At 46.9% G+C, this 11,109-nt stretch overlaps 1 protein-coding gene across 6 annotated transcripts; it reads right to left on the bottom strand.

Annotated features, from left to right (window-relative positions):
• Window positions 1-3,568: 3,568 nt before the first annotated feature.
• Window positions 3,569-10,787, bottom strand: DMRT2 (doublesex and mab-3 related transcription factor 2). 6 transcript variants are annotated; one of them, XM_067744243.1, is made up of 4 exons: window positions 10,034-10,787; window positions 8,700-9,278; window positions 7,006-7,108; window positions 3,569-4,910 (listed from the first exon to the last, which is right to left on the bottom strand). In XM_067744243.1, exons 2-4 carry the CDS (start codon window positions 9,234-9,236, stop codon window positions 3,853-3,855), a joined length of 1,698 nt encoding a protein of 565 aa, XP_067600344.1. In that variant the 5' UTR covers window positions 9,237-9,278; window positions 10,034-10,787; the 3' UTR covers window positions 3,569-3,852. The 6 variants fall into 6 exon arrangements, with proteins under 6 accessions (XP_067600344.1, XP_067600345.1, XP_067600346.1 ...); XM_067744244.1 differs by having other exon boundaries at window positions 8,700-9,273; window positions 10,034-10,173; XM_067744245.1 differs by lacking the exon at window positions 8,700-9,278 and having other exon boundaries at window positions 10,034-10,468.
• Between the last annotated feature and the right edge of the window lie 322 nt (window positions 10,788-11,109).

The following is an 11,109-nucleotide window of genomic DNA, read 5'->3' as shown; positions in this document are numbered from 1 at the left end:
TGCAAGTCTTTGATTCCACAATTAGAATTAAGCTTTTAAATGAAGATGATGTGATAACACACTCACTTAAACTCACATTAAAAGGTGCACGACTGACATTGGAGCCTCTCTGGGCAGAGTAGTGTTGGTGAAGAATGGAGATGGTTCACGTGCTGGGGGAGGGGCAATGTGGGATGGGTGTAACACTTGAGAAAACTGAGTTCCTGAAGATGGGAAGAAGGTGAAATCAGGAAGTGAGGACAGGGTAAAGAGATAGTTATACACACATGCTCACAGCAGCATTATTCACAATAGCCAAAAGGTAGAAGCAACCCAGGTGTCCGTCAACAGATGAACGGATAAGCAAGATGTGGCATATGCATACAATGGAATATTACTGTCTTATCAAAGAAGGAAATTCTGACGTATACTACAACATGAAATGAACCTTACAGGCAATATTCTAAGTGAAATAAGCCAGTCACAAAGGGACAAATACAGTATGATTCCACTCGTATGAGGTACCTAGAGTAGTCAGATTCATAGAAACAGACAGTACGATAGTGGTTGCCAAGGCTGGGAGGAGCAAGGAGTCACTGTTTAATGGGTAACAGAGTTTCAGTTTTGCAAGATGAAAAGAGTTCTGGAGAGGGATGGTGGTTACAGCTGTACATAATGTGAACATACTTAAATACCACTGTACATTTAAAATCGTGAATTTATGCTATGTGTATTTTATCATAACTAAAAATACCAAATTGGAAGAACTGCTAGGCTTAAAAAGAGAGAGAACAGAAGCAACTTGTTTACTTCATGACTTTGCCTAGGTCTTCTACTCCTGCCACTAAAGGTTTAGAAAGAAAGCGAACTTTTTTAACTGACTTTATTTTTTTAGAATAGTTTTAGGTTCACAGCAAAATTGAGGGGACAGAGTACAGAGATTTCCCATGTCCCCCTACCTGACACATGCATAGCCTCTAGGGGACCCTCCCACTAGACTGGTCCATTTGTCGTAACTGAAGAATCTTCACTGTCACATCATAATCACCCAAAGTCCAGAGTTTACACTATGGTTTACTCTTGGTGGTGTACTTTCTATGGGTTTGGAGGGAAATGTTTAATTATTCATATATATTAAATTATTCATGATAACTCTATTGCATTAGAACCCAAAATCCACGAAAGAGTGTATTAAATGTGTATTAAAATAACAGAAATGTTGTAAATATTTGCTACTCAAAGTGTGGTCTGAAGACCAGCAGCATCGGCATGCCCTGGGAGGAGTTCGTTAGAAATGCAGAAGCTCAGGCCCATCCCATACCTACAGAATCAGAATGTGCATTTATCAAGATTCCCAGGTGGTTCACTGTCCATTCTCAAAGCTTGAGAAGCACTGTTGCAAACTATTCAGAACTGCTTGATCAGTTGAGATGGAAGGAAAATAGGTTATTAAAGTTGCATTATTGTACTGTGAGTCAAATTGAGGGAAGGGTCCATGTTTTACTATTCCTTAAGTTCTTAAAAATGATTAAAGCCAAATCCATTTATTGTCTTGAACATAAAAAATGCTTAAACCACAGTTATAATTCAATATGTAGATGACAGTGTTCTCTGAAGACATTATAGCCAAATAGTAGCTTTTATGCACGTGAAATGATTAAAAGAAGCAAAGTGCCAAGCACAAAGCTCTCCCTGACGGGCTGATGGTAGATTTGGTAGGTTTGAAATTCCAAGAAGAACTCATCATTACAGAAGAACTAATGCGTGGTATAATACATTCGCCAAGGAGAGTACTGACCAGCATAAATGTTCAAGAACAATAAAATTTTGGTCACTGGTAATGTGAGAAAAACCACTTAATACCCACAGCCAACTGGATTCACTTAATGAGATTAAAATGATATACAGAGAGGACAGGAAACATATCCCCAAACGTCCATTGAACACAAAAGGGTAAGACATTTGACTAATATATGCATTCCAAATACTAAAATAGAGTAAGAAAAAGAAAAATCCATGTTTGGATTGAGAAGGCCTTCTCAATGGGATTTTTTAATGTGGGTTTACTCTAATGTGCTCTCCCCTGACACCTTTGCAGCAGTTAGTTTCAATGCCAAGTTTACACTTAACACAAAAAATAAATTCCTAGTAAGAAGATAAAAATTAATAACTGTATAGATAAAACAAAGATGACTGGGGGTTGGGGACAGAGGGGCAACTGCAGTCTCTGACACCAGGGCTTCATGGCTGGAAAACATTTTTCCACTTAATGAGAATCTTCAACAGTTATTGGGATCTCTGCCCACTTTCATTTTCTTTTTCTCTGGCAAACTTCCATTCGCTCTGGCTTTTGCAATAGTAAAAATAAGTAAATCTGACTCAACAAAACCAAGTATTATTTTACAAGTACAAACTGAAAATCAATCTAAGGTTTGGCTTGGTGTTTTTGCAGTTTATGCTAATTTTAAGCAACAATTCAGAGGAACCCCTTGAGGCTTACATGAGCTCATCAGTAGCAAAAAAAGTCACTTTAAAAATAATTGTTAATGTTTTCCAGAGGAAGAAAGAAACTCTTTAAAACTGCCGAATGTCTTGGCACACCCCACACGCCCACCTCGTGTTCTTGTTACCCAAATGAGAGCAGAGTTGGAAGCAAAACCTCACTCCATGGCAAAATTAGAGGTGGGTGGGATATCTGGCTCGTGATTTCCTGTGTTGAAATGACCATAACATCTCAGAACTTGATTTGAGGTCCACAGGTGAGATCTTCAGGGAGGAATTTCATACCTTCATAAATGTCTCACTCTTGTTTTATCAATCATATAGAACAACAGTTAACATTTTGTTGAGCAAAACGAGGGGGTAATGATGAACTTAAAAAAGAAGCCACCCTTATGCTGTGATAAACATCTGCAGGCTTCGGCAACTGTCTGCTGAAGCAGTTTGAAGAGTAAATGTTTTTATCTCAGAAGAGAGTTACACTGATAACCTTTGACACTGGTGAAAATGTGGGACACATAAAGCTGAGACTGCCAGACCAGCTGAGAGTCGTGACTCGGCCTGCTGCTAACTGCCTGCTGTCACCAGACCCCAGGGAAGAGCAAAGTAACACAGAACTGAGAGGGGGTTCAACCATGTGCTGGGGAAGCTGCTCTGTGGCCCCCAGCAACCTGAAAATCACAGAATGAATGTTCAACCTAGAAAGGAAGCCTGAGGCCCCACGTACACATCCCCATCAGGGAAGGAAACTGGGACTCATTCCAAGAACCCATGTCGTCGTATAAATGAGATATTAAACTTGATTGCTCTTCAATTCAACTTTGTCCAACCACATGAAATGAAGATTCTATAAACATAAAAATCTTCCCTATGTTCTCCTTACAGCTATTTTTGCCTCAGTCTTGAATACCTACATTTACATGTCCTCCAAAATGCACAACTAAGGCATTATAAGTGTTCTCCTATGGCCCCCAGCAACCATTAAGAGCACTTGGAAATACACAGGATCATAGAAAAATAAAGAACACATTTCATGGACACTAGCTTTTTCACCTAGACAGAGAAACTATTTACTTCAGCAAATTCTGGGTCTTTTAGAAGACAGTGTCAATTTTATTGCTTTTTGAAATGCTGTGTAAAGCCTGAAACTTCACAATTTGCACATCAGCAAGATCCACCTTTAAGTTTAAATATATTTATGTGGTAAGGGAAAGTACATGCATTAAGAATATATAGAATTTTTTAAAATCATCATCATTTACATTAGAAATTTCTTTATACAAGCATCTCAACTTTTTTCTTTGAAAAAAAATTAGTGACTGGTAAGAATCCTCTGAGACTGCAGAAAATCCAGCTTCCCATTTAAGCAGCCTTTCACTGAGAGACATGAGTGATGGCAGACGAAGGCCTCTTAAGAATAGACTCAACAGAAAATGACAGCGGTTCATTCACTGAGAGTCTTGTTCCAACTTGTTTGGCTACGAAAAGGTCTTTTGCACATCTATCTATTGTAAATGTGTACTTCTGGTTCTCCTTGACTAAACACTCTCTGGGTTTCTTAGGGGCCTCTTCAAAGGCCTCTTTGACAGATGATGTTTTCAACTCGGGACCTGATTTGTCATTAAGAGTTTGCTGGAATAATGAGTGGAATGGATTATGTTTAAGTGGCAGAGGGTGCCTGGTGCTTTCTTTGCTGATCTTGGTTAAGACGTGCCCTTGAGCTGCCAGGGAGTCCGTGTCAACAACGGGCAAAAAATTCCGTTGGGGTGAGGAGAACGCAGACCTCTCGGGGACGGCCTGGTGACCCTGAAGGTCACTTCTTGAGATCTGGCCCTCAGGAGTGTGAGGCGGCACCAGAGAGCCTTCCAATTTCGGTGGCATTATATCATGATCTGTTCCGAGTCCATCGTGCAGTCGTACTCCCTTCAGGTCCCAGCTGGCCCCAGGCTTCAGGGCCTGAACTGACGTGGTAGCATTCAGCAGGCATTGCTGGTAGAGGAGGGTATCACTAATGGGGCCACACTTGGGCCAAACTAAAAATCTCGAGGACAGGGGATACTGCCTGTAGGTCGTGGCCACGCTGACATTGGAAGAAATTAGTTCCATATTCCCAGACCCTGAATACTGCATGGTGAGGTCAAGGCAGGTGGGCAAAAAATTGCAGAAGTCTTTGCTTGGTGGTTCCACTGGCGTGGGACTGTAGCCACTTTTGTAGGAGTTGTACTCAGAACCATGTACCATGCGATTGGGCAGGAATAGGGCAGCAGCTTGGGAAGCTTCCAACATCTCCCTCTCTTTATATTCTCTCTCCAGCATAATGTTCTCCAACTCTTTATCAGCAAAGGCCCGCCTTTTCCTCATCCGGTCACTTACTGGGGGAGGTAGAGGTAAACTCCCTCCCACATAAGTCTCTGATGGAATGGGGCGGTAGCCTAAAATAAGCAAGCATTGCACATGAAAGACATTAACATCTGATGAGGAAAAATCTGGGAATCCAGAAGGAAACAGAAACACCGCAAATCAGCAGGACAGTTATTTACAGTTCCACATCACTAGGATTTTTATACAGAAAGCAAAAGTATGGGTTCAATTTAGAATAGATCCCTTCACGGGGAAGGATATCCATACTGCAACTTTTTATTGTTGTTGTTTTTGTTGTGATAGGTTTGTTTACTTTGACAGGCATACTTTACTGGCTGAAATTTTAATATTCTCCCCAAGCTCCTACACATTAAGAGACAAGGCTGCTCATGTCGCTTCAATCAATGCTTTATTACTATCCATGTCATCTTTTTCAATTATTAAAAAAAGATATCTATACCTAGAGCTGATGTCACTTTTATTTTCTAAAGTTGGATCATTATGTACACATTGTTACAGTTGTAGAATAATCCAAGGAGAACTAGGAAAAAAGAGAAAGTTAAAGCAGATTAGTGAAGAGAAAAAGAGGAAAGACTTCAGGAAACAGAAAAGCACAGAAAACTGAAAAGAGCTGTTAACTAGTTAAACAGACTCTGCAGTGAACAATTTAACCAGGCCCCTACCCCTACCTCTGACCATCAGTACAAACAAACAAAGTGGGGGGGATCCCCTGCTATACTGAAAATAACTGGTCTAAAACATTTTTCACCAGTACCAATCACGTTGGCCAGATACCAAAATGGTTGAACAAGCAATCACTAGAACCCAGATTAAGTCATTATACATTTTATAAATAGGGACAAAGTCAAAAACAAAGATTAGTATAACATAAATAGAATTCCTGGCAGCATAAAATACTTTATTTCACCATCCCCAAGCACTCACCACTATCAAATTTGTTTGAAGGATCCACTGTGATATCTGTGTGTACATAGTGACAAACCCATCATACTCATTTGCAAATAAAATAAAATTTGAAAATTAATGTGTACACTTCTATGGTAAGTTTTTGCCAGGAAGTTATTTACTTGAATGTTCTATTCCACTTAGTCCTCTCACTTCTCAAGTTGCTTTGGCAAAATTTCAATTTATCAGTGTGGTCCCTATGGTTATAAATCTGTTTACCCAGTTTGTAACCAAACTCATTTTGAATGCATGAGAAGCCATTCTAAGGTCAGAAGTATACAGCACAGGGTAAGACATGAACAAACTTTTAAACCTGTCCAGAAACAACTCAATTCAGAAGCCACATAAGAAAAAACAGAATACAAATGTCTACTTCAAAACAAACCCAAAAAAATCTGCTTTTCAACCTGACGCATAAAATGGCAGTGATTAGAGCAAATATAAACTTTCTTTTTCTCTAAACGGTGAAAGATAGTCAATATGTTATTTATTATGTCAATAAATAAATTCCATACCCAAACAGAGATGCTTTTAAAAAATCAGTAATATTTTAAGAAAAATTAATGTATTCCCAGGCTTTAGAGAAAGTGAACACATGAAGACTTCACTCTATTCAAATTCAACCTCCATTTCTCTTGTGTATTCAAAACCTCTTCCAGATTCTATGATCTCGACTGTCAAAATGGTAAAATGAAGTGTGGAATAACTGCAATTTAAGTAGATAATCCAGAGAGGAAAAGAATACAATTAAAAAGAGTGGGATTAAAGGCTGGATCGCCCAGACTAAAGGCCTTTATTGGTGTGGGTAGCTGTTAAACTCTTCACTTGACTCACTCTATTTAGCTCCAAATACAACCAAAGATTTCTTTTTTAAAAATTTATTTCCTTTCAGGACATCTGCTCTGGGATCATTTGGCAGTGTATCTGTACCTCCCTCACACTAGGGCAAACTTCATATGCACTCCATGTTAACCCATTAACTACAAAGCAGAAAAAATTATCAGTGATAAAAACCTCAGGAGGTATGTGAGATTCATTTTCTCACATCCTGATATCCTTCCAAAAGTTTCCAATAAAAAAGCATTTCCCCCTCAGAATGCTCCTTCACATGTAAATGGAAATGCCATGTGCCTGAATAATGAGAATCACTCAGAACATGGTTTAAAAGGCTAAAGAATAATTTTGCGTTGCTTTCTTTACCTTCTAAAATGCTTTTGGCCAGCAAACTGGGTGCCCTGACTTGCCTCTGATACATGGCTTTGCGCTCGAAATTATTCTGTTTCCCGGAAAGCCCCTTCTTGTCCTGTAAACACAAGAAACATAATCAATAATGCCCTGAAAAAAAACGTGGGAGACAAGGGAGAGGCATCAGCAACTCTCCTCATTCTAAATGTATTTATTTTCCCATCCCATGTGAAATTAATTCTAAAGGAATTAATATCAGCACCGCTTAATTCCAGGACAATGAGCTAAAAGCTCTGTCCGAAGCCTCCAACCGGTGAGCAGGGCCCCGGCTTTCCCTGGGGCCGCGTTGCTAGAGTCGGCCCAGACTCAGCCTGCAGCGAGAAGTGGGGGCCCAGCCTGGGAGGAAGTGAACTCCACAGTGGATGAGACGCTAGGAGCCTGGCCCTGAGAGAGCCGCGGCGGGCCGCTGCATCCTCGGAGCCCAGACTCGGGGCCGAAGACGCCAGGGACCTGACACTGGCCAGAGATGTGGGGCCGGTTTCTCCCCGCAGTAGGGCGGATGGGACCGGGAACAGGGGGTTGACAGAGAAAACTCAGAAGTTTTCGGGCCTGGCCAAAACTCCGGATTGCTTCACTGGGGGACTGGGACGCCTGAAGGCGAACAAAACCTTCAGAGTCCGCAGGAGACGGGCGCACGCTCTGTCACCGCCCGGTCGATGGAATTCTGGGCCCTTCTACACCCGCGTCCCGCCCAGCAGGTCGCAGGGAGCGCGAGGGATCTCAGAGCCCTCGGTGCAACACACGCGGGGACACGGGAGGGGGCCGCGCCCCAGCCCAGGGTCGGGGCACCTCAGGCGTCCAGCGCGCTGCGCTCTCCGGGGCCCTTGAGAGGTTTCCCATGAGGGTCACTCACTGCCTGCGGCGGGCACGGTGATCCACTCCCCAGCACCTTCCGGACAAAAAGTAAAAATCAAAACTCCTCCCGCGCCCTGAGCGCGAGCAGGCCCGCGCAGCCTCCCTCCTGTGAGCGCGCTTGTGCAGGGACACAAGGAAACATTCAGTGCCAGGTTCAAGAAAAACCTCTCCCTTAAAGAAGATTCAGGCTCTCCTCACAGCCGTAGACCCGCGGTGAGAGGCGACAGAGAACCGTCAACTGGTTCTTAGGTAGTTCTCGAGGCCAGAAGTTTCTTCTAAATTCCCACGTCACTTTTGGTCTCCTCTGTAAAATGGGCAGGACACGTTCTCTCTCTCCTAAATGGCCCGTGACTGCGGAAGCGCCGTGAGCACTAACGTGCTAAGTGGTTCTTTTTCGCGATCAGCACGGGTAATACGGCAATGGACGTCGTGCACTGCATCAACCTCTGTCCTCTTCCCCCCAACACCACCAGAGTAAACGTTAAAATATAAAAAATCGAAATAAAATACCTTTCCCATAATGTACCGAACGGGACTAACCACTTTAAAGGCCTCTCTGCCTGCTTTTTATTACAAAATCTTCTCTGCCAAGTTCCCCAACGATGGCCACGGCTTCCTCCCTCCCGACCCTGCAGGCCAGCGTTGGCAGAGGTGTCTTCACCATCCTTCTGAGAAAGTGCCATAAGCCTCGAGTCCCCGGGCCCGGGTGTGTGCGGAGCGCGCCCCTCCGACTCCCGACCCCCACGGCGTCCCCAGACAGCCCGGCGGGGCGAGCCGGGCCGGCAGGTACGCACCTCGGTGGCCTGCTGCCTCCGGAGCGCCACCTGGGCGGCCATGACGCGCTGCCGCTCTACCACCAGCAGACAGTTGGCGCACTGGCAGTCACGCCAGCGGCAGAAGCGCTTGTGGCCCTTGAGGCAGGACACCACACCGTGGTTGCGGCAGCGCGCGCACTTGGGCGTGCGACTGAGCTTGCGCGGCTCCGCGCCGCCGCCGCCGCCGCCGCCCGCGTTCGCGCCGCGCTCCTGGGGCCCGGCCGGCGCCGACGAGGCCTGCGGCGCCGGAGGCGGCCTTGGCGCCAGGGTATCCTGCTGCTCCGGCCGGCCCGGCACGCCCGGGGACGCGCCCGCCTCCTCGCCATCGCCCTCGTCCTCCGCGTCGTCGTCGTCCTCGTCCTCCGCGTCGTCGTCATCCTCGCCGTCCCTGTCGGGCGGCGGCGGGCTGGGCCCGGGCGGCGTGGGCGGCGGCGCCTCGCGGCCGTCCTCCTCCAGCCCCAGGCTCTCCACGTCGATCTCCCAGTCCACTGCGGGAACCGGCTGCCGGACCGCCATGGCGCAGCACGCTTCGCCCGGGCCTACGCTGAGTCCCCTGCGCTATGGAGAGACAGGAAAAGAACCAGAGACCCACCGACCGCCGCCGTTAGGCACCGTTCCCGGGCCTTGGGCCCAGAGCTCCTGGTCTGCCCGCCTCCGACCCCTCGAGGAGCCCACTTCTCTACATGTCTTTCACATCCAGACCACACGTGCATTTCTTGAATCTTTAGGCCTGACCTTTAACCACAGCCCTCTTTGGCTTTACACACGCTTTGGGGACAAGGCCCTCGGTAAACGCACTGACCACACACAGAAGTATTGTGTCCAACTAGGTCGGCCTTGGCCACTTATCAGGCTTACCCATACCCAACTAGTATGGCCACGCTGAATATAAAAATGTCAATGGAAGAACTGTTTTCCTTCTGATCACAAGGGCCCTTCGGACCCTGCGAGGTACCACCCTACAACTCCCACACGCCTCTCATCCTCCTGCACCACTACAAGGAGCCCCTCTTGGGCTTGGAGAGGTTCTCTCATCCTCCCCCAATCCCCCCACCCCAGCACACCGCAGTTTTAATCAACTAAAAGCCAAAATTGTTCTGCTGCCAATAGAGCCCCATAGGGACACTGGGCACGGACCTGCAAACGCCCCCGTCCAGCATGGACAGTGTTTCAGCCCCGCAGAGCTAAGCCGCGTGGGCTCTCTTGTACATCGGACACGGTTTGCACTTTAAAGCAAGACATACAAGTAAAATAGGAAAGGTGATTCACGCCCTTCGCCCTCTCTGACACCCCAGCTACATCACAGCACTCACCAAGACTCTGAGGCCCCGGCTAAGCAGCCGAGGCAAAAGATATCCAGCCTTGGGACCTTGCTCTTGGGCTGCTGGCTGTGCTTGCAAACAGAAATCGGGGTTGCCACACCCTGTCACGAAATCGGGGGTTGACAGCTGGAGGCCCGGAGCCCAGTGGATGAGGAGTAGAGGAGAAGGGGCATGGAGAAGGTGAGTCAAATCCTCAGCGACCTCGCCCCGCACATCCCGGACTCTGCAAAGTTCTGATCTGTCCTCAGCAGCCCCGGGCGCTTCACCTCGCTGAGGCTGCTTTTGGCTTCCTCTGTCCCTAGCTGGGCGGGAAGGTTGGGCCGCCTTGACCAGGTTCAGGTCGCAAGCTCCCGTGGCAGGCGGGCGTACGCAGCAGCGTGCGACGCAGCGCCCCTCACAGCAGTCGCCAGCCTCCGCTCCCTTTGCTAGTATTATCCGCTCGGGCCCCCGAGCTCTGCGCCCGCTGATTGGCCGGTTGTCAGGCGGTGTGCACGATGATTGGCTGAGGCGCTTTGGCCCGGCGCTCCCCGCCTCCTCGCGTCCGCCGGGCCCCTCCTGCCGCGCTCCGCCAGAATCCTGCCGCGCGGCCTTCGGTGCAGCCGGGAAGGCTGTCCCGAGGTTTAAACCGAAGTGTGACGGCGCCGGCGGGAGTCGCCATTTATCTCGCGGGCTAAAAAAATAGCAGAGACGCACTCTTACGAATCGCGTTGTCCTCAAGAGAAAGTAACAGACGACAAGGCAGAGATCGGAAAAGCTACGTCATCAGCATCACCGGTGTATCTGGGACTCAATCATTAACCCAAAGCTAGATGCGGAAATAAGAGCAGTGCACGGCGGCATCCTTTCTCCTGCGAGAATAAATCAATGGTTACTTTGCACCACAGCACCGGCTTAGAGGACTTACGAACTGTAGATACTTTTGTGGCTATCGCCACTCATCCTCAAGGTGCAAAGTGGTTCCTCGTTAATTTTCACCACGCCCGTGAGACAGGCAGGTCACCAAGTCACCTACGTCACTTATATTTTTCTATATGAATTACTATGAGTTGATTTGAGGGAGAACGGAA

This window comes from Pseudorca crassidens, chromosome 7, assembly GCF_039906515.1.
Source record: "Pseudorca crassidens isolate mPseCra1 chromosome 7, mPseCra1.hap1, whole genome shotgun sequence".
Taxonomy (NCBI): Eukaryota; Metazoa; Chordata; class Mammalia; order Artiodactyla; family Delphinidae; genus Pseudorca; species Pseudorca crassidens.
Note: the sequence above shows the minus strand (reverse complement) of the source record. Positions and strands in the feature narration are given on the sequence as shown.